The sequence below is a fragment of the Phytophthora infestans genome, genomic scaffold (genome assembly GCF_000142945.1).
Source record: "Phytophthora infestans T30-4 supercont1.17 genomic scaffold, whole genome shotgun sequence".
NCBI lineage: Eukaryota > Oomycota > Peronosporomycetes > Peronosporales > Peronosporaceae > Phytophthora > Phytophthora infestans.
Genome location: NW_003303742.1, coordinates 152,280 through 174,691, shown reverse-complemented (window position 1 = coordinate 174,691; position 22,412 = coordinate 152,280). Strand labels below are relative to the sequence as shown.

Here is a 22,412-nt window from a genome sequence, read left to right as displayed (position 1 = left end):
ACGCACACGCTGGGCAGCTTGGAAATCCTCCTGCTGCTGGTCGAGGTCATTCGAGACCTCCCGGGGCTCAACAATGGCACCCTCCTCTTCCTCTTCGTCCTCCTTCTCCTCCTCTTCATCCGAGGAGCCGAAGAGACTCTGATAGGAGCGTCGAGTCTCCTTCTCCTCGCGGAGTGGAGACTTAGAGGCGGTACGCTTCTTTGAGGGCTTGGCGCCTTCGGCTTTAGAGGCCTTAGCGCGCGCAAGACCCTCGGCAAGCGAGAGACGTTTGCGAGGACTCCCTTCCTCATCGCCACCGGCTTTGGGAGTGCCCTTAGCCTTAACGGCCGGACTCTCAGAGCGCACAGAGGTCCTGGGACTGTGATCACCGTGATCACTAGCGGACGACTGCACGCTGTCTTCTTTGTGCTCACTGGGCACTGGGCTGTGCCCTCCCACAGAGCCCGCAGGAGCATCATGAGTGCTCTCGAACTCGGCATCGTCCTCACTGCCCGAGTTGAACTCATGTTCTACGAACCGAGGGTTCGGACGATTGTCTGAAGACGAGGGCGACGGACTGCGGCGCCTGCTTGCGCGCTTGTCCGCAGCCGCGTCACCCGAGGATCCGATCGCCTCGGAGGCCACCTGAGTAGCCTCCTTGAGTGCAGAGCCTTTGCCGTGAGGCTTAGTGCTCTTGGCCTGCGCCTTACCGGCTGCAGCCTTGGAGCGTGTCTTAGCACCGCTCTTAGCAGTGCCACGAGGCATGTTAACGGTCGAAGTGGAGACCTTGACGAAGAGCGCACAGGTTGCTGCTCGAGGCTCTAACTGTAAAGTGAGCCTCCGCCGCGCTCGCGCGGCCGAGTCGATGGTTTTCGACTTTGAGAATGAGAGTTTGTGACGAACATCTCTTCATTCTGATTGGTCGGTAAACCGAACCTAAGTGGGGGAGGATGTAACGGGGTACGTAGCACTAAGTGTACCCTGGTTACATGAAGTGTGACACTTCACACTTCAGGAGTATGACATGTCATACTCCGGGATATTTGGTACAAGGTACCAAGGTCATTCAAAACCAACCATTGGTTAAATGACATTGCATTACTATAGGTAACTGATAGTTTGTATTAACCTCAAACTTAACCTACCTATAAATATACTCAGTTTACAATCTACCTTATTTAGGTCACTTCGCTCTCTTTAATTAAAGAGGGGACCTGTGAACTGCCGTTCACTGAGAGTTTGTATACTCTCGGAAGATAACTTCCTCTAGCGCAAGGTGCTGTGTGACCCCGTCACAGGAATTGACTGTCATTTAGCGAATAGAGAGGGTTTTAGTCAATTAGAGGGACTGGTTTAATGAGCCTCATATAGTCTCGTTTGCTTTGAGATACTACATTCAAGCTAAGAGCTACCGGTAGTGGTCAGTTATAGAGGTTCAAATAAGGAGGTGTGACTGTAAAGAGAACATGGTCAGTTACATGTATAGAGGTTCAAATAAGGAGGTCTGACTGTTTAACCTCCAGCTTTTTCAAGAATTTTACTTTGCACAATTTAATAACCTAAAAACCCGCAAAAAAATTAACAAGAAGAATCAGTCGCCTTTAGTAGCCTACGATCAAGCGTCGCCATGACCGTCTATAGCTGGGGCCGCGGCGAGGACGGCCAACTCGGGCTTGGCGACACGAGCGACCAGCACCGCCCCGTTCCCATTGATGCACTGGCCGAGCGCCGCATCGTGCAGATCGCGTGCGGAAGCGGCCACACTGTCGTACTCACGGGTGCGTTTTTGTAAAAGCGTTCAAACTAAGATAATGCAGTCTGGACTTAACTTACCGTTTTTTAAAATGATTAGAAGAAGGAGAAGTATACACATGGGGCCGCGGTGATGACGGGCGTTTGGGTCACGGAGATAATGGCTGGAAATTCGTGCCGCGCCTCGTAGAGGAGCTACGAGGCAAGAACATTCGCCAGGTCACGTGCGGCAGTTACCACACGGCAGCTGTGACGGTATCGGGCGACCTGTATACGTGGGGTGGCGGTATGTACGGCAAACTGGGCCATGGCAACGAGACTGGTCACTCGACCCCATATCTTGTGGAGACGCTAAAGAGCATGCAAGTGCGGCAGGTAGCCTGTGGTAGTCGCCACACGGTCGTGCTCCTGGAGAACAAGGACGTCTACACTTGGGGGGACAAGGAGAACGGTGTCTCAGGCCACGGCGACACCGAGGGACACCAGTACCTTCCGTGTCCTGTCGAGGAGCTTCGTGGCAAGTCTATCGTCCAGATCTCGGCCTGTGGTTTCCACACAGCTGCTCTAAGCGAGTTCGGAGAGGTTTTCACCTTCGGAGAGGGGAAATTCGGGCGACTAGGACACAACTCAGAACGAAACCAACCTGTGGCACGCTTTGTGGATGCGTTGGCGGGTAAACGCGTAAAACAAGTCGCTTGTGGAGGCTTCCACACTGCTGCCGTTACGGAAACAGGAGAGGTATATACGTGGGGAGGAGGTGAGCATGGACAACTTGGACATGGTGACAAGGTGAACAAAACAGTGCCAACACGTGTCGAGAGTCTTTTGGAGAAACTGGTATTGCAAATCACATGCGGATGGAGTCATACAGTCACACTAACCGATACAGGTGAGGTGTACACATGGGGAAACGGAGACCACGGCAAGCTGGGCCACAATGATACGGCCAAGGTGACGTTGCCAAAGCCGGTGGACGTGCTGGACGGAAAACGTGTGATCAGTGTAGCGTCTTACAACGAGCACACAGTCGCATTGGTGGACCCCGTGGCGATGCTACGTGCTTCCATGCTGACGTCGTCGTATGTAGGCGACATGCGCCAGCTTATTGACAGCGCTGAGTTCTCAGACGTGACTTTTCTCATCGAAGGTCGCGCGGTACATTCCCATCGCGCTATTTTGGCTGCTCGCAGTGACCATTTTCGTGCCATGTTCTCGTCAGGCATGCGTGAATCTCACGAACAGGAGATCCCGTTGTCACATACTCGGGTGCCAGTTTTCCTCGCACTACTGGAGTATATTTATGTGGACTCGATCAATGTGGGTGCTGAGATGGCATTGGAGCTGTACGCCGCCGCCGATCTGTACACATTGGACCGCCTCAAGGGCCTCTGCGAGATTATCGTGCAGAAGAACATCAACGTTGAGAATGCAGCCGTGCTCTTCCAGTCTGCCAATGACCTTCATTCGTACCGACTGCGTGAGATCTGCCTGTCATACATGGTGCAGAACTTCGACATGGTCACAAAATCCGATGGTTTTGCCAGCCTGTCCCGTGATCTCATCCTGGAAGTCTTGCAGAATCGGTAGAAGGACAAGTAGACGACAAACTGCTCACGGCTCACGGCCGCCACTTTTGGTGTCATGCTGTTGAATGTTCGCCACTCCTCTTAATGTACCGGTAAACAAAAAACAAAAACAGCTATCATTATTACTTGAAAAAACCAGCATTGCCCTTCTTCGTGTCCTAAGTTCTTCTTACTCCGTCCTGGTTGGCAATCTTTTGGAAGTTCCAGTCGTGCACCTCGATGCGCTTACCCACATCCTCCAGGTTTTTCGTCACGACCTTGAGCCAGAACTCGGCCAATCGGAGCTCACCTTCAATCGACACGGACTTCATCTCGGCACGATTGTAATCGCTGTTGCCCTTCAAGTAGGCACGATGGCTTTCGCGTTGGGCCTCCCGCATCTTCTCCAGGACAGGGTTCACAGCAACGAGGTGATTTCCATTGCCATCGGATGGCATCGTGGGGGTCAGCGCGCTACTGTGGCCACCGCGTGGAGACGAAACAGTCACTCGATCCAATATTGTGACTGATTTCGGTGGCGTTGACGACTCATGAGGTGCTGCTGGTGAAGACGAAGGCGCGCGGGCATCTGGGAAAGGACGACGGCTCTGCAAGTGCAGGTGGTTGTAGCCAAGGGAGCTACCGTAGTCATCATGACTGCCAGTGGCGGATAAGTGGGGCGGCTCGTCGAAGCTCTTATCTTCAAGCTTAGCAGACTCCTTCACAGCGCGCCGCACGTCGTGCTTCTTATCGGAGGGATCAATAGGTTTTGCCGCAGGGGGACTACCCGCTGACAGCGTCAGAGACGGTTTAGTTTCTAACGGGTTCATAGCCCGCGTGTCGTTGTAGCGGCTGCTACTAGGGCCACGCGATGACCCAGATCGCGAAGCTTCATCTTCACTTCGGCGCCAACGGGAATCCGACCGCGATCTGCTTGCCCGGTCGCGACGTAGGCTACGGCTACGACTGCGCCGACGGCGAGGGCTTGCACTACGGTCTTGTGGACTAAAACTGCTGTTCCGCAGACTAAGGCTACGCCGATGAGGGCTCGGACTGTACTGGCGCCTTGGACTTGAGCTACGGCGATGCGGAGATGGACACTGTCTGCGCGGACTTGAGCTTCGTCGAGGGCTTCGACTCCGATGACACGATACGTATTTCTTGTATCTGCGTGGGCTGGGGCTTTGGCGTTGTAGACTGGGGCTGCGCTGGCGTGTATGATAAAGTCTTCGACGTGGACTGGGGCTGCGTCGATGACTCGAGTCCCAGCGACTGACGTCTTGACTTCGATTTATGTCGAGGCTGCGGCTTCTGCTGCGTCTACTCGTGTAGCTTCTTCCGCTACTGCTCACTTCTCGTTCTCTTCGGTACAGACGACGCTCGTGACTGGCGCTGGGGCTCCTACGTCGCGGCTGGTAACGGTCTCCGCTTTGATCGGTATTGACCCACCCCTTTCTAGCCCCCCAATTGAGCGATGCTCGGTCTACGATACTGCGACTTCTGCTGCGACTCGGACTGCGGCTACTACGACGTCTGCGGCGGCGCGGAGAGCGACTCGCGCTGCGTCGGGATCTGCTGCGATCCATCGAGGGAGGCCAAAAAGAAGTTGTGTGTTTAATACACCACAAACACACACAAAAAATATTGTACCATTTCGATGGAACAGTTCCATGTAGAAGGAAACAGTCTGAAACATGGCGCTATTTCAGCAAAAGCAGCGGCCGCTGCGCGCCGCGAGCTCGAGTCCCAACGCGCCGCCGTTACTGGTGGCGGCAATGATAACGCCGTTCTCAGACAACAGGAAGAAGAGCCCCAAACCACGCAAGTCGCTATACCGCCCCAAGGCGGCCAGCAGGAAAACGCCGCCAACGCTGCCATCTCCAGTACCAGAGGCTCTTCGCGTTCCTGTGGAGGACGCTTCGGTGCTGCTGCAGAGGCTCAATACGTGCGAAATACTGCTCAAGACTAGCGGGCAAGTGATAAGAGAACAATAAGTTTTTTTCTACAACGATTTACTTACGTAACGATGATATCACAGTCAAGAACAGAGCGCAGTAGAGTCAGCGCACTCGGGTTTGCGACGTACATGCGTGGAATTAATTTATGCATACCCGAAGACGACCAAGAAGCTGGTCAGTACAGGTTTATTTCAGTTGTTGATATTATACGGTAAACTGACGATCAGTTTGTGCAGAACATCAACGAGAAGCTGTGGAGAAGCTGGTACCGTGACATTGAGGGCCAGTCGTTGTTGGTGTTGAAAGCTTGCTCGGCGTTTTACTCGAGTCTTATGGACGGCCTACAGAGCTCATTGCGAACACGTGGCCGCCAGCCGGAACATCTAGATGGGTTAAAGCACTCGTTACAGCAGTCGCTAATTGCTCTTGGAGATGTGGCGAGATACGAGCAGAACCAATTTGGGAAAGAACGTCGGGACTGGAGCGAGGCTCGGACATATTACCAGCAGGCCTTGGAAGTGGCCCCGTCCAACGGCAAGGTGTACAATCAACTAGGATTGCTCGCAGTGCTTGAAGGAAAACTGCTGAATGGAGCTTACCTGTACGCTCGTAGTCTCACGTGCGCGAATCCTTTTGCCACTAGTGGCAACTTACTTCATGTGCTGCAGCGTGGGAGGGATGCAGGGAAGCAGCTTCAAGTCCAACAAGAGACACCAGGAGGTTCTTATAATACTTGTGAGGCGATGGAGACCTACTCGACACGTGTGCTTTCGTGTCTTCATATGTTTCAGATTGGAGAAGGTGGCAAGAAGGAGTGGGACGCAGCCTTGGAACGTAAGCAATCTGCGCTTATTCAGCTACTGAATGCCTGCGATGAAGAAGACGAGACGATGCCGATTGATGGTCCTCTGTTAGAGGCATTATCCAGGATGCTGACTCGAACTGTGTGCTTGTCAATCGTGCTCGCTCACAACAACGTTGGGAAAACGAGTCGCCAAACGCTCGACGACGCCTTTCAAAGATTGAGTAAGAGTGAATTGACCAAGAAGGCGCTGGCAGTTGGCCACGTGACGGCTTGCGGTTTGTTGTCTAAACTGACTGCAGTGCTGTCTGCTTCAGCGGAATCTACTCGGACCAAGTACTTCGCTAATGCTCTATTGCCAGCACTGAATATTTTCCTGGATTGGCTGCATCTGCACCAAGGTCTCGTGCTCGAGCCAAACGCGTCTTCAAAAGCGCTACAGGAAGAATGCGTGGCGTTGTCCCGCATCTTGTCAGCGAATGGGTTCATTGAGCGCAGCTTGTGTTGCGCACAGAAGCGTGAAGGTAATCTGTTCAACGCCATATTGCCAGAAGATCGCGAGCTGAACGGATTTTTGCCTTACAAGAAGGCTCTTTACTCTCGATTCCCTGAAGAACTCACACTAGAAACGAAGGTGTCTCGACAACTGACGGAAGAGGATCGGCTGGTGCTACGTGCAACGCGATTCATGGCTTCTAGCGAGAAGTTTGTGTTGTCTAGAGAAACGCCAGCCCCGATTTATTCTGTGCAGGCTGGGGATACTTGCAAGCCACGCAGTTGTAAGAACTCAGGGCTAAAAACTCCATCAAAAGCGACAAAGACGATTACGAAAGCGGATCCGCTTGCGATCGATCCTGTCCTCGCAGGTCGCCTGTGCATCTCGTGCAGCAATACCAGCTCATTTTCAGATGGAGAGTGCGAATATTGTGGTTACGAAGACGACATTGACGCTACGTCAAACGACGGAAAGGATGCAGTGCAGCAACCTTCGTGGGTCCAGGGGTACGACTTGGCGTGCAACAATTACGATTTTAGTCCGAAAAGGATTTCAGCGTCGCCTCGTTCTTCACCCGCTCGTGGCACACGCCCCATTTCCTCGGCCTCGTCTACCCCAGCTTCGTCTCCCCAGTCGGACTCCTCATATTCACCACCACAAAAAGTCGAGCCGGACTTTAAGACTATCATGTCCATCGGAGCTGAGTATGCTGACTTCCGAGACACTTTGAATGCTAACAAGGATCAGCAGCACTTGATCGTGATTGACGCGCCTAATGTTGCAATGCGTCATGGCAAGGGCAAAGTCTTCTCGTGTACTGGGATTGAGCTGGCTGTCAACTATTTTCAAGCGCTTGGTCACCGTGTAGTCGCGTTCATCCCCGATTATATGCTGCAGTCCGACGAAGAGCGTGCCGAACGCGAAGAGCAGGGCGAGGTCCTCACCACCGCGAAAATCCCTGATGATGTTGCGTTACTGGAGCGTCTTATGCACAAAGGGGTGCTGATCCCCACGCCACCGCAGGATTACGATGACTCGTACACGATCCAGTACGCTGGCCTACACAGCGGATATGTAGTGACGAACGACTTGTTCCGAGACCACATTGTCAACATGGCGGGGCCTCGAGAGCGCAAAGTGGCCATGCGTGCGTGGCTGCGAACCCACCAGATCTCGTACTCGTGGATACGAAACGAGTTTTTGCCCAACCCAAACTTTCGGTACGAATGTAAAATGTGCTATGGTGGACGATCGATTTTACCAATTTGATGTTCACTTGCTGTTAGCTTTCCCGATGGTGCGTTCTGAAGTTCACAAACACGCCAAAACCGGCTTGAGACGAGCCACCTGATCACTTCAAGGTGAGAATGCATCCTGTGGGCATCCGCTAGGGTACGCGAGGTTAGGCTCAGGCCCGGACTGTCGCTATCATAGTGAGACTGGAGAGGCAAACCATTTCCCAACCGCCGAAGCCCTCTGGCCAAACACATGTAGTGGTCCAAGTGAGGACGACGACCCGATTCCATTCGACCCCAGACACTCACACTACTCCAGTACATGCATGTACAAGCAGTAGCTTCTTACAAGTCAAGTTCAATACACTCCAGCACTTGAATATGAAAAGTGACCAGTGCTTCGAGAGGTTGCTGGACGTTGGTTCATGAAAACTTTTGTCGAAATTACATACTATGTGTATCAGCACCCACACATCTGCCCGCCTGCCTGCCTGCCAGTGAGTTTTTTTGACTATCGCTCTGCGTCTAATGGAACAGCTGCGACACCGATTTCTTGCCGTGGATGTTCTGGATAGCCTGCGCCAGTAATGGGGCAATGTCCAGCTGCACGATCTTCTCGTTACCTTCGCAGCTCTTCGGCAGCGGCGTGGTGTTGACGACCACGACCTCCTTGAGCGCCGACTTCTTGATGCGTTCATTAGCGGCGCCGTTGAACAGACCGTGGGACGCAAAGGCGTACACGTTGCGAGCACCATGGTCAGCCAAGTGCTGCGCGGCCTTGCACAGTGTGCCGGCCGTGTCGATCATATCGTCGACGATGATGCAATCGGAGCCCTCGACTTGACCCACGAGGTCCATGCGGTCGATCTCGCCGGCCTTGATACGCTGCTTGATGATCATAGCCAGACCAGTGTTGGGAAGACCATACTTGCCCACAAGCCACTCGCGGAACTTCTTAGCACGAGCGACGCCGCCAGCGTCAGGAGACACAACAACCGGGTTCACAAGCTCGTGGTTGCCGAAGTATGACACACCCACGAGACCACCGTCCAGGTTGTCCACAGGCACATGTGGGCCGAAGAATCCCTGAATCTGACCGCAGTGGAGGTCGACAGCGATGACGCGGTCCACGCCCATAGCCTCGAGCAGACGCGCGACATCAGCGGCTGAGATAGGCACACGAGCTGCCATCTTGCGGTCCTGGCGGGCGTAGCCGTAGTACGGTATGACTGCAGTGATACGACGAGCAGAAGAGCGACGCATAGTGCTGACCATAAGCAGCAGTTCCATGAGGTTCTCGTTCACTGGCACACACGTAGGCTGCACAATGTACACGTCCTTGCCACGCACGTTCTCGTGCACCATGAGATTAACTTCTCCATCCGCGAAGCGTTCGACTGTAATTTTGCCCAACTGCACACCCACGAGCTTGGCCACATTAGAAGCGAGCTCGTGGTTAGCGTTGCCGCTGAAGATCTTGAGTCCATTGATCTTGGGCTGCTTTGCCACGGGAGCGGGTCGCGGGAACGCGTCCTCTGCATGCGCCACCGACGACTGCGACTGCTGCTGCTGCGCACCCAGCGCGACACCTGCGGCCGCAAAACCCATCGCCAGAGCGGTCGAGGAAAACTTGCCGTGGCGAGTTACCAGGTGGCGGAACATTGCTACTGGTAGGAACAGAGGAACTTTAAAAATGTATGGAGATGGCTGGCCGCGACAATGCTTGTGTGGTGCACATGTTTCAGATATGACGTACGCAGCGTCACCCACAACCTCGTGCTAGTGACAGTAGTGGCTGCAAGATAGTTTATCGCAGTTCCAATTCAGACGCATGCAGAACCAAGGCGGGACCCAAGATGGCGACTTGCCCTCGTCGCTGCCCTCGTACATGCCTACATCATCGCAGGGTGCGTCGACAAGCCTTCCTTTTGGCTACAATATTTTAAACCAGTCAGGTGTCAAGCCCGGTGCTGATGCGGCGCAGCACCAGTGGAAGGGTCCGGTTCAGAATCAGCTCATGTACATGGGTAACAGCGCTCGACCTGCTGGCTTAGTGGCCACCAAGAACACAGGGCTCGCTGGAGCCCAAGCCAGTCCGTCTGAGGGGGTGCGAGGCATTACATTTCAGGAAGGAGGGAGCTATCAGATGATGGCAGCGGACGGGAAAGCGGCAGCGCCAACTGCCGCTGGAATGCCCGTAGCGCTTAAACTGGGCCGCCAGGACGGCACACCGGCCTCTCAGATCTCAGCGGCACAGTTTGCTGCAAGTACAGGAGGCTTGGCCATGGACACGGCGCTACTGGCGCGCGTTAGTGGTACAGATCCGTCACTTATGGGCTCGGAGGAGATCAAACAGATCATGCGTACGCCCGACCTGTTATCTATATACCAGAAGTTGCAGGAGGAGGACGATAGAAGACAGAGACGGCTCGAGCGCAACCGAGCATCTGCACGAGTGCGACGTGAGAAGAAGAAAGGTATGGTGGAGACGTACGAGACGGAAGTATCCAAGCTCGAGAGCTCGCTAAATATGCTTAAAAGCCACGAGTTTGGCACAGGCAATGCACAGGAATTAGCAACTGCACTAGGTGGGGCTGGTGTGTATGTAGAGCGGAAGCTTTTAAGTGCGTAACTATCGATGTTGATCGTCGTTGAGCAGAATACAGTTCGGGGGAACATCTTCGTCACGCACAGATGTCTAAGGAAGCCAAGATGGAGTTGATGGCCAGAATTCTAGGTCAACATTCATGCAACACGGACGCGGTACGATTTCCTCTTTCTGTTGGTTTATGTAGTCTGGATCGGGATATTGACGCATTTCGTTTGCTGTGCTAACTTCCAGATCCGTCGATCTAATGCTGAAAACCAAGCGCTGATCGCGGTAGCTGTGGACAACTCGGAGTTTTCTCGAGCCTTACGCGCTCAACTCGGTCTCACTCCAGAACAATGTCAGCGGCTGGCTTCCTTGGCTGTTCCTACCTGCCAAGAAGCACGAAAGCTGGATGCTATTCGGAAATGCTTTTCGGCGTTGCGAGCCCACGATTGGCTTTACGTCCCTGGTATTGAGGTTTGAAGATATCCGAAGGCTACACTGCTTTATATCCGGGAAAGTTGACGATGGCCTTTGTGTTGTAGACTGTTCTGCACCAATCGCGAAACACGATGACTTCGCACCAGTTTCAAAAATTTCTGTCTTGGTCTGTCGAGAATCGCGCATCGATTGATCGGTTGCAGGTGCGTGCGCATTCCAGCATAGCTACTGGGATTCTAGCTCAAATGCTGACTTGGTGCTTGTTCTGTGTAGTTTGTACCGACGTCATCAGCCGAGGCGGAAAAGGACTTAGAATTTATCTTTTCGGAGGACTAATACTGTTGCTGCAGTCTAAGCCTATGGCAGTGATGAGCTCACGGTCATCTTTCTATTTTGCTCCAATTTTTTTGCATCGTTTTTGCGTAGTAGGTCAACGGCGTCGGTAGTTTAACCCCGCGAGTCAAGAGTCTAAATCTTTTGTTTGGTAAGCAACCGGAGTCTTAGCTAAGTGCTCGAATTGTTACCGTATTTTTGCGTAAGGTGGACTGTCGTCTCGTCCCCTGTCGTTCACAGGTCGAGGAAGTTCTGGATGAGTTTAAGACCGTCCTCGGTAAGGATGCTCTCTGGGTGGAACTGCCAGCCCTCGACTTTGTACTGCTTGTGTCGCACGCCCATGATCATGTTGGTGCCCTTGACAGTGGCCGTCACCTCGAGTGCGTCGGGTAGCGTCTCCGGCAGCCCCACAAGTGAGTGATAACGGATTGCTTTGAACTCGGGTGCCATACCCTTGAATAGGCCCTTGCCGTCATTTACCATGACCGAAGCTTTGCCGTGCACGATCTCGCCGGCGTGGTCCACCTTGCCGCCGAAGACTTCGAACATGCACTGGTGGCCCAGACACACGCCGGCAATTGGGATTTTACCAGCGAATTCGCGGATCACATCGCACGACACGCCCGCATCCTTGGGGTAGCCCGGGCCAGGAGATATCATGATACGGTCCGGGTTCATGTCGCGGATCTCGTCCACAGTGATCTGGTCGTTGCGCTTCACATCCACGTGGGCGCCGAGCTGGGCCATGTACTGGACGGAGGCATTAGACCACAGAAGTGTTAGGCGGAGAGGGCTACTATGATACACAGATACTACGGTGGGCTACTGACCTGGAAGATGTTATACGTGAACGAATCGTAGTTGTCGATGAGCAGCACACGGGTCGTCATTGTAACCAGCGGGCTGTTGTCGGAGTGGTCAAAGGAGCCCTACTGTTGTTCCTTTTCGCCTACATTTTTTTAGCATTTTTAATTTAAAAAATAAATAATTGTACAATTTGTTTTCCATATTTGGTATGGCTTAGCGGTAATACAATAATAGTATTCCACAAGGAAAAGTAGTACTGTTGCAGGGCAGAGAAAATTGGTGTCGGATATACGCTGATAATATTTAACGCTGTTGCCGAGATATTTACTAATTAAAATACCTCTATACTTTGTTGATCTATTTCGTAAGGGTATTGTTATTTGGAAGGGATGGTCATTGTCAATCCGTCGACGAGATTCTTTCCAGCTTCTTCACAACTGCAAATTCTCAGTGAGCTCACCTACTGCGGTGGCCTTTGCCCAACATGGGCCATGCTTTGTTGAAGATCAGGCCAGCGCCATGGCAGGTGAAGCGATACCGGCGTTCGACACAGATTGAGGTATGAGAGGCGGCGCGGGACATGGAGACTTTGTAGGATACGCTAACAGGAATCTGGGACTAGTAGGAGCTCTCGCTCAAGCCGCTTAACCCCAGTGAAATTTATCCTAAGAGAAAGGATCAAACATTTCCGAGTCAAAAATAGGCTGCTTGATTTTATCCTATGGCTCCTTTTACGATAGGATAAAATTGTCTACATTCACTCTTCATCGCCCCCTTCAACTCAAGCGATTCCGCGCGGATTGCTCCAACTAGCATGGCCGACTCCTATACTGAAGAATTGCTATCGGAGCGTGAAGAAGACGGCGAGCTTGATAGTTCGACCATCTCGAAGTGGAAATGCGTCGAAGAGACGTCATTAGAGCTCGGGATTGATGATGTGGAGCAACACCTTCTCGCGAAGGCAAGACTAGAGGTCCCCCGGGTCTGATGGCGCGTATGTACGGCAAACGTTTACGTCCTCTCCAACCTGAACTTCCTGTTGAGGACATCGTACAATTGTGGCTAGATCTGACCGTGCTGATGCTGAGACTGCAGCATATCAATGCAAACCTGGATACCAGCGAGTTTGCAACGGTGAATGAAGTAAAAAAATTGCTTGAAGTGGAGCTGTGGTTGTGCTACTACAGTATTTCGCCGACAAAGTTCTATACTGAAGAAAACAAGAGGAACTATCCTCCTGCAAACGAAGCAATGAATCGTAGGCGTTATTACACGTTGTTGAATGCACTTGGGACCCCAAGTGCGGCTATTTCTACTTCTCCAGACTTTTGGAATGCCCCATTTTCACCGGACCGCCACTTATCTCAAGCAATGGATGCAATGCGTCGAGTGTGCTCCGAAATTGGATTTGTAAACGAAGTTTCGCTTGCCAGTCTGGATGATGATTTGCTGAGACTTCGCTCGAAATCGGTTGATGATCTCGGGCTGACAAGAACTCGAAATCCAGCAAAAGGGTAAGCATGTAACGCACATGTTGCTATATATGCTGATAGTACGCACTGACACGATCATGTGCCTAGATTCGGTCCTGTACAACACGGCATCGTGTCGCTGGTCACCGGATTATTCTTGTGTAGTCATGTGGCGTCCAAGGTGAGACTGTGGTTGACGTGCTGCGAATTCTGATGCGATCGCTCTGTGGTGTATCCTCGGATAGCCAAATTAAACTTCCGGGGGTTGTCTTTGCTTTGGATCGTGGATATCAGTCCAAGAAAGTAAACCGCCAAATTATGGAGTGTGGCGGCATAGTTATCGGGACTCATAAACGTGATTGCAGCTTTCCGTTCACATACGGAAAACTTGGTACTCAGAGGCAGACAGTGATGACGGAGAAAGGTGTCAAAACTACAAAATGGGCTACCATGAAGCACTCTGTCAAATCTACAGAGAGCACTTCTACGATGTGCGCTTTGGCTTATCGTTCTGGGCTTGGTAGTGTTGTACTATGCAACACTTCACTTAAATCGGCTGGTCCTGGAAAATGGTCGTATATTCCATTGCCTAGACCACAACAAGCTCATCGTGACATCCAAGGAAACGAATTTGCGAGTTTTGAAAGACGTGTGCTTATTCTGACGGAATGTCAGAGAACTCCCGACTGGTTTCTCATGCGCCAATTTCGCATTACTGGATTTGTTGCAGTTCAAATTCTCCGCGCAATTGCTAAGGCTTCTGAGAGTCCTGACGAGCTAGAACAAGCCTCCGAGAATCGGTGCAGTGTTTATCACAACTTGGCGCAGCAGACTTCCATTCAACTGGTGCAGAAAATATTAGGTATTATGACCGATTCAATCTCTGGTGCATCTCGATCTTCAACTGGTAGTGAGATTCCATCAGAGTCGGCTCTCAGCAAAATGAAAAACAAGGAATTGCATCAACTGTGTCGTGATCAAGGACTCACAGTGTCAGGAAACAAACGTGAGCTTATCGGCCGTCTTTTGAGCGGGGAAAGTGACACATATTCGAAAAAGAACACGATTAAATCTCCCGCTGCAGCGCTACTTAGCGCTTGGTTCTTAGCTCCAATATCGTCTACGGACATGAAAGTTGGATCTAAAAGCGAGGAAAACATTTGCTCACGTGTACCAAGGTTTCTTGAAGCACACTCAAACTTTCGTATTCCTCACACGAAGTCTTATGGTCTGCTTTGTTGGTACGTTGAACGACTGCCACAGCTACGTACCATTATTGATTTGTGAGAATGATGCATGATACAGCCCTGACGAGCGCTATTTGGCATTTTCTCCGGATGATATCGCATTGGTAACTCGGCCTTCTAGTAATGATTCATTTTTTGCTGTACTGGAGTATAAAACGAAGACTAGAGGCAATACTGTCGATACAGAGCGAAATATTGCAGTGCGATGCGGTAACTTCGCAACTGTAGAGCTGAATTCCCATTCTGATAGTCGGTACTTGAAGACGTTGATTCCCGACCAAGGGCACCAATCTCAGCTGCTACACAACATCATTTCTGGGTCTCTAAGAGATGGATTCATTGTGTATGCGTCGTCAACAGCAATACTTCGTGTCGTTCACGTTGTAATTGGTGACGATATTGTGGATGCTTATCGACTTGCTCTCCGGAATATCAAAGAAGCATGCATGGACTGGATCTACACACCCAACGCTTCCGTACAACCGTTTACAGTAGACGAACTAGGACATTGTGGAGACGTATCAACGCTGAAGCAGCATCTCGCATTATGGCGAATAGTTGAGGCTAAAACCGAAGAACGTGGAGGCCCACTACCTGCAGCAAAACACATAATCCCCAGCGTGATAGCGATCTGGAATCGAGTCAAAGGAGGAATCGACGTATATTCCCGGCACCTGAAGAATATAAAGCCATCGCACGAGCATTTACCACCCCTCGCTGCTATTTGGCTGCGGTTTTTGATGACTTTAGTTTACAACGCGTTCCAGTCAGCCCAGTTACTCAGCGTACGTTGTACATGGGAAACAATACACTGTACATGTACTCATTTCTGCGTATGTTTTGCTTAATATAGGGAGCCGCGTTCTTAATGGACGAAGATAGGTGCAAGTCCTACAGCAACTACCAACAACACAAAAGTGAAAATGCATCATTTCGAGATTTTTGCCGAGATGCCGCAAGCTGTTTGGGAGAACACGCTTATGACGACGACAGTATCGATGCACCAAGACGGCCGCTTTCTAAAATTGATACAAATGTCTTGAGCGCGAATGAGCTGGGAAGCATTGTTTTGAAGCCGCGTTCGTTTGCGTACCGGGTACGTGATCATTTTGACGATGGCCCCGAATAGCGGAAGCTTCGAAAGTCCAGTCGAGAGCTTCACAACGAGGTATGATCAGTTCATTCATTATGTGTTTGTGGAGCTAGAAAATTGACACTAACTACGTTCCTTCAGAGGTTGCTGCTTTCCGGAAAACAACTCCGATGTGTGCTGTGCTGTGAACGAGATCATGGTGAAGATAGCACTACCCACCATCGACTAGGATACAAGACTAGATACGAATGCTCCTTATGCAAGGTTGCTCTTTGCCACACGTCACGCTGGGAGAACGATGAATCTTGCTTTGACAAATTTCATTCATCGACCAAGCTGCCCGATGCATGTCAGCAAGCAGCAACAAAGACCAGGCAAATTCGTGCTCCACCCCCATTGCGTAAAAGATCACAAGCATCGGCTGAACAGTTTGAGCGACGAGTCACCCGACACAAATCAAAGCCACTGCGGCGATCGGTAAGATTGTCTACTGAGTCCGCCGCATAATAGCTTTTCCTAGGAACTAGGATAATACTCTATCTTTAGCAAAGATTAAGCGTCACACTTAAGCTTGTCTTTACAACATCAATGTGCATGCGTTTGGGCTGAGGTCCTCGAACCTTGCTAAACGAAGTCTTGACGTATGATGAGCCTAAATGTTTTTCAATTTGTGCTCTGGTTGCTCCAAAAGTGGCCATCAAAAATTGATCCTTCCATTTATCCTACCAAAATAGCTCACTGGGGTTAAGGGAAATCTATTCATTCTTACATTTCAGTCGTTGTGAGCACGTCATCTTGACAGCGAGTGCACTTAGGAGCCCAAACTGCGGAACTTCCAAATGAGCTTCGGAAACTGCTCAAGATGGCGGAGCGGCTCAAGTACAACAAGGACAGTGTACCCAAGAACTGGGATGGCAAGGACTGGTACACGTACAAGTGGGTCATGTAGGCGGTTTTCGGGGAGAGCGTCGTACAGACGGAGAGCCCGCTCCAGTACCGAGAAACAGCACTTCGAAGCCTGTGAACGGAAGCTGTGGTGGCGGCACAAATAGCGTATTGCAACTGCGCATTGGCACCGTCTTGAGCAGAGCGTGGCGCTCGCTGATGCGCGTCAATGGCGCCAAGCGCCACGGAGCTCGAGCCATCGACGCCATCGTGAGCGGCAAGATCGATCGCGACCAGCTCAGCGCAAGGTCGATTTCGACCTGAAGCATAAGCAAATTTGGCGGATGATTGGAGTGTCCGTGCCTCCGGAAATCCTGCAACAGATTAAGGACATGGCGTCCGGGGCAGACATCTGGGCAGCGTTAGTGGATCTGTTTGAAAACAAGACCAACGAGACCGTGAAAGTTCACACAACAAGACATTTGGCGAACGAGCTGTGGAGCATAAAGCTGGCACTGTAATGGGCCCAACTCCAATTACATAAGTAGGTAGATATTTCCTAAGTTATTACATAAGTAGGTAAAGTGGTACACGGGTAGCGTATGCCAAGGTGTCATCATCTGATTGGTTGATAGTGAGGAGCCAGACTCACTTACTGACCAATTAGGTATAGACATGTGTTTGAGTGGGTCACATGAGGCCAGGGGTAGCCGCCCTGGTCCTAAATAAATCAGAGTTGAATTGGACACAAACCTAAGACTTGGTTTTACTATTGCGAGCTTCCTCCACACTATAGTGTAAGCTAGTGACGGTATATCCTACCCCGTTACACCTGGTAGCACTTTGTAGTCCTTCCAACGACCAAGTCTACGATGAGCCAAGTCCAGACCTCCGGGGCGACCCTGGAGCATACTGCATTCCCTTATCTCACTCGCGTGGAGTGGGAAGCGCTTCACCGCCTCGTGGCGGTGTCCGGAGATGCCGTTGTCGCATCGCTGCTGAGCTCAGCGACGCCCGACCAGCAACATCTTGCAGCACAAGAGTTCATGGAACGCGATCTCGCCGATGCGAATCGGCGGGTGTCAACTCCCTCGCGTCCATCCCAGAATGACGTCGTCAAGATGGAGACGTCTACGTATTCTGGCGCCGGTGAAAACCGGAAACCGGTGGTTCCGCGAGATTGACATCGCTATCGACTCGCGACGCATCGAGTCGTCATCCGCCAAGATGAACTTCCTCCTCTCCCGGTTAGCCGGGAAGGCCAAAGAATGGGCCCTAGGGAAGCTGGTTGTCGACCCCGGAGGCTTTCCCGACTCTGGAAGCTATCCAGAGTGACTTCCGCCTTGCGTTCGAGCCCCCGCAAGATGAGTCTCGCGTTCGCGCAGAGTTCTTCGCTCTTCGGCAAGGGAAGATGTCCATGCGCGATTACGTCCAGAAGACGCGACATCTGGCGTCATGCATCGTGACCAAGCCAATCGACATGGCCTCGCAAGTCCACGTATTCGTGTTCGGCATGCGCGAGGGTATGACCCGTTACTGCCTCACCAGAGCTGAGCCCTCCTCTCTCTCGAGGAGGTTTTTGCACTCGCGATTCGCGAGGATTACATGGTCGCTGCATCGTACACCGCAGCCATACCTGCGGAAGCCCGAGAGTCTACCCCCGAGCCCATGGAGATCGACGCCATCAACGCGTCGAGCGAACGATGTCGCGGGGTCTACCGCGGTAGCGCTGGACGAAGCAGTCGTTCCCTCATTTGCTTCCGCTGTGGGAAGAAAGGTCACCGCGCGGCGGAGTGCCGCGCGCCAGCTCCCGTCGTCGCTCACGCCGATGCGGAACATTCCTCGGTCGCTCATTAAAAAAACGACCAGGACCAGTAGGTGCGGGGCGCCCTACTGGCTTTAACGAAGGACCGGGCCCTCCGGTGGCAGCGCAACCTTCGAGCCCTCCCGTGCTCCTAGCACACATCAATGCCACCACTACGCCGGGCGACTCGAGACTGATCATCGTCAGCCTCCACGTCACCGGTGCCCGGTGACCACTGCGCGCGCTCCTTGACTCAGGAGCGACCAACAACTTCTTTCGCGCGTCGTGTTTGTCGGTACTACCCAAGAACACCCGCGTCCGGAATGGTCCGGGCGAGATTCAAGTCAAACTCGCCGATGGTAAGGCTCGCCGCGTTGCGCGGCGTGACGTGTCCTTATCGTATACGTTCGATGGCTTCCGTAGCAAGAACGACTTCTTGGTGATCGATAAGAACTATGCGTTTGACCGCATCCTGGGCATTCCTTCGCTTGCGCGATATCAGCCAGAGATTGACTGGCTGGCCCAATCGGTCAAGCGTCGACGTGGATTCGACGTGAGCGAGGTGCTCACACATCTCTTGGTGGCGCCAAGAGACTGGCCCCACGTCACAGTCGTGGACAAAACAGCAACGATGTGGTGAAGTGCTTTCTCAAAAATAAAAGAATGAACCTAACGCGGTGTCACTACCCCGAATCAGTGACAATTTCAAGTGATTAGAGAGGATTCTGATCGTCCGGCGCGGATGCAAGTTGCCTGGGGTGGATTAGCCATGACGAGCAGCACCCCGTATGAGACGACGATGGATCTGGTATGGGTGACGTATGGGAAGGCAAGATCTACCAAGGAAAGACTCGGATCCACCCTCACCTGAGTTCATTTAGGGGGATGTGGGATATACTATGTACGGATGGATCGAGTGTGGATCTTATGAAGGAATGATGGAAGGTGTCATCTGAATGTGGATCTGGTATCAGCGACTAACGAGAAGTCAAGATCCACCACGATATGTCTTAGATCCCATACTTCCGAGTCCGGATCCAAAGGGGTGAGGATCTCACACGGAGTGACCGGGATCCAGGATATGGGGACAGTGGATGCAGTGGATCTCGAACTTTCGTGGAACAATGGAGATCACAGACGGTCGCAAGACGATGTTGGAGGATGGGAGAGCTCAGATCCATGACGAGTGTACACTTACAGTGAAGTGGATCAAAGCGACCTGGAACCGGATGAGTGTACCCATAATATGGCGACCATGATGATTACGCCATGGATCCGGTGGATTTGATGATAATACAGCTGGGATTATGGGTCAAGGAGAGAAAGGACATGCAGCCGAGCCTGGTAAGGGATTTAACAGGTGAAAGACATAGAAGGTAGAAATTCAGGCAGGTATAGGCTTAAGTATCAATACAGACTTCTATTTGCACAGTAACACGCAAGTGCCTTCCTACCCTCAAAACTCGAAGCTACATTGGCCGTACGAGCTCGGAGAAGGTTGGGAATTGCGAATCTAGTGTTGGTAGTGATAACTGGATAATACATTGGCCAGATCTTACAACCTAGTGAGCTTTTCCTCTACACGTGCAGATCCGACAGGTTAACCGGATTTACTACTTGGCCGGGTATACCCAAGAAGATCTCAACTCTCAAGATCCCGTCACAGGAGGCAGCAAGTACGACGTAAAGGAAAACAAAGGCAAGGGACACCCGCAAGGCAACCCTACGACCAGATCCACGATCTAGGCCCTGGATCCATAAGCTCGAATATTCGCTTAGGATTCGGAACCATCCACGGACGCAGAGTGAAGATTTTCCACTGCTGCTCCACCCCGTCCCCACGTCTCGCCAAGACACTCAAGCTTCACCACTTGAGCTCTTCGGAAGTTACCGAGAGAGCAAGATCCCGCCCTACCGACGGGTACACAAGGTGAGGAAAGTTCAGCAGAACACGGACCATCGGGGAACCCCCTCCGTTAGTCGGTGTCTGGGCGATGTTGGTAAGCCGGAACCAGCAATCTCGCAGATTTTGCTGATCCCGCTACGCCACATGCCCGGAACTTTGTTAAGTCGGGATTTCACCGTGAGTCCCAAGAAGATGCTCAAGTGAAGATTGAGCCAGGGGAAGAGGCGTCGTCGGAGGTCGGATTGACGAAGACGCTGCTGAATGAAACAAGATCCGCGGATCGATGGAGTCCTGGGAGGAACTCTATCCTCCCCAGGTCCCCTCGGAGACCCCTGCGGATCTTGACTTGCGTCAAGATCCGCTAACAAAACAAGGGAAAGTGAATGCGAAGTGGTATGCATTTGCAGATTCACCGGTTAAGCCAACACCGTACCTAAACACAAGCCCGCTAGTCGAAAAAACGAGAAAGAAGACGAAAAAAAATACTCGAAACGAGTAAGACTACGCGGAAGAAGATGCAAGCTCCAGAGTCGGAACAAAACAAGCTGGATCCAGGTAAAGCTGGTCCGACAAAGATCTCGAGTTTGTGTATCACCACCGAGCTCTACGCGATTTTCTGCATCAAGATCCTGTCATGCAGATCCTGAATCCACGACAGATCGAAGATCCAAGGGAACCGGTGAGAGCACCAACGAAAACGGCGAATAAGTTGGTGGCAGTCAAAGATAAATTACGTTTGCTTACGGAGTCAGGCATCGTAGCTGGTGTGTTCGACGCAGAGGATATCTTCGAGCTAGACTTGGATCTCATAGTATCCGCGACGCGGGACCTCTTTGCCAGAGTTAAGTCCATCACCGGAGAAAGGTCGCGCACTATGGATCCAGTGTCGTCGCCGAGGATCAGCCAAGCTGCGTCCTCGAACTACGAATCCGCGGCGTAAGATGGATCCGACACGTCGTCCGAGCCCCGACACATGACTTTAGGACCCTCCGGGGCATCCATGCTGGAAGCGCGGGCGAGGACCCGGGGATAGGAAGTCCCTTTGAACGTGAAGACTCGGGATCCAGTACGCCCTACCCGTGATCTGATACAATCCAGCCAGGATCGAGCCAGATCCGGCAAGAAACCAGTGGGGTTATCGTCAGATCGGGCTCAAGGTAATCGCCTCACAGATCCTGATTCGCCAGTGGACCAGACGGCCACAGGCTCTTCCGACACTTCCTCGGTCACCCTGCAGCGACACTTCAAAGCTGCGATGAGTCGTTTCCTGGCCGAACAGGGTATGAGAGCGCCCGTGCCACAAGCGCAAGTGCTCCACGAACATGGGACACGAGACGTGGAGATGGAGTCAGTGGAGGGAGACAACTCTCATGATGAGTTCGACCCAGATGATCTGGATGGCCCATCCCCTTCATCAGCGGTGGTAGCAACAGCCGCAGTCGGGGCGGGTGGATCGTCCATGATCCAGAGGGTACGGATCTCAGCCATATCGGATCTGAAGGAGTTCACGGGCAAGGATCAAGATGAAGACCGAGCGAGAACATGGATCAGCAAAGTCAAGTCGACCCTCATGAGAGACCAAGCGTCGGATGCTGAGAAGTGTTTGACCTTTGCGGGTCTGCTAGCGGGCCAGCCAGGAATTGGTATCGGCAGCTGGGCTGATCCACCATGAACAAGTGGCCAGATTTGCTGCGCAGTTTCCAGACACAGTACTGTGGATTGGGAGTGTCGGTGGCACGACAATATTACCACGCTCGCCGCAGATCGGATGAATCCCCGCTAGAATATCTACATCGACTGAATGTGGCCGGTCTACGGGCCAAGTTGAAAATCAAGGATGGGGGATCCAAGGTACTGCGGGAACACGTGGATCATTTCATCGAGACGGTGGCAGACGTGGATCTGGCCGACAGGCTGACCCTGTTACGACTTCCCGACGCAGACGAGCTTGAGGAAGTGCTGCGGGCGGTGGATCGCGCGAAACACCGCCAGAAGAAGGCGGCGGTCGGATCCGGCAAGTATCGCCAAAAGCTCCGACGCCTACGCC

At 52.2% G+C, this 22,412-nt stretch overlaps 6 protein-coding genes across 6 annotated transcripts; 3 read left to right on the top strand and 3 right to left on the bottom strand.

Moving 5' to 3' along the window:
• Nucleotides 1–1,557: 1,557 nt before the first annotated feature.
• On the top strand, nt 1,558–3,318 carry PITG_09820 (regulator of chromosome condensation (RCC1)-like protein; the record flags this gene model as incomplete). Its single annotated transcript, XM_002902339.1, has 2 exons — nt 1,558–1,757; nt 1,832–3,318. The coding sequence occupies 2 exons, from the start codon at nt 1,607–1,609 to the stop codon at nt 3,316–3,318; spliced, it is 1,638 nt and encodes a 545-aa protein (XP_002902385.1).
• A 92-nt stretch (nt 3,319–3,410) lies between these two features.
• Nucleotides 3,411–3,885, bottom strand: PITG_09819 (uncharacterized protein; the record flags this gene model as incomplete). The annotated part of the gene is made up of 2 exons (XM_002902338.1): nt 3,411–3,804; nt 3,870–3,885. 2 exons carry the CDS (start codon nt 3,883–3,885, stop codon nt 3,476–3,478), a joined length of 345 nt encoding a protein of 114 aa, XP_002902384.1.
• Nucleotides 3,886–4,770: 885 nt separating this feature from the next.
• PITG_09818 (uncharacterized protein) lies at nt 4,771–8,137 on the top strand (the record flags this gene model as incomplete). Its single annotated transcript, XM_002902337.1, has 5 exons — nt 4,771–4,906; nt 5,006–5,241; nt 5,491–6,334; nt 6,374–7,772; nt 7,839–8,137. The coding sequence occupies 5 exons, from the start codon at nt 4,771–4,773 to the stop codon at nt 7,858–7,860; spliced, it is 2,637 nt and encodes an 878-aa protein (XP_002902383.1).
• A 65-nt stretch (nt 8,138–8,202) lies between these two features.
• On the bottom strand, nt 8,203–9,449 carry PITG_09817 (ribose-phosphate pyrophosphokinase; the record flags this gene model as incomplete). Its single annotated transcript, XM_002902336.1, has 1 exon — nt 8,203–9,449. The coding sequence occupies one exon, from the start codon at nt 9,447–9,449 to the stop codon at nt 8,313–8,315; it is 1,137 nt and encodes a 378-aa protein (XP_002902382.1).
• A 169-nt stretch (nt 9,450–9,618) lies between these two features.
• On the top strand, nt 9,619–11,154 carry PITG_09816 (uncharacterized protein; the record flags this gene model as incomplete). Its single annotated transcript, XM_002902335.1, has 5 exons — nt 9,619–10,375; nt 10,447–10,550; nt 10,630–10,854; nt 10,923–11,021; nt 11,125–11,154. 5 exons carry the CDS (start codon nt 9,619–9,621, stop codon nt 11,152–11,154), a joined length of 1,215 nt encoding a protein of 404 aa, XP_002902381.1.
• A 231-nt stretch (nt 11,155–11,385) lies between these two features.
• PITG_09815 (anthranilate synthase component 2, putative) lies at nt 11,386–12,540 on the bottom strand (the record flags this gene model as incomplete). Its single annotated transcript, XM_002902334.1, has 3 exons — nt 11,386–11,901; nt 11,982–12,054; nt 12,419–12,540. The coding sequence occupies 3 exons, from the start codon at nt 12,538–12,540 to the stop codon at nt 11,386–11,388; spliced, it is 711 nt and encodes a 236-aa protein (XP_002902380.1).
• Nucleotides 12,541–22,412: the final 9,872 nt, after the last annotated feature.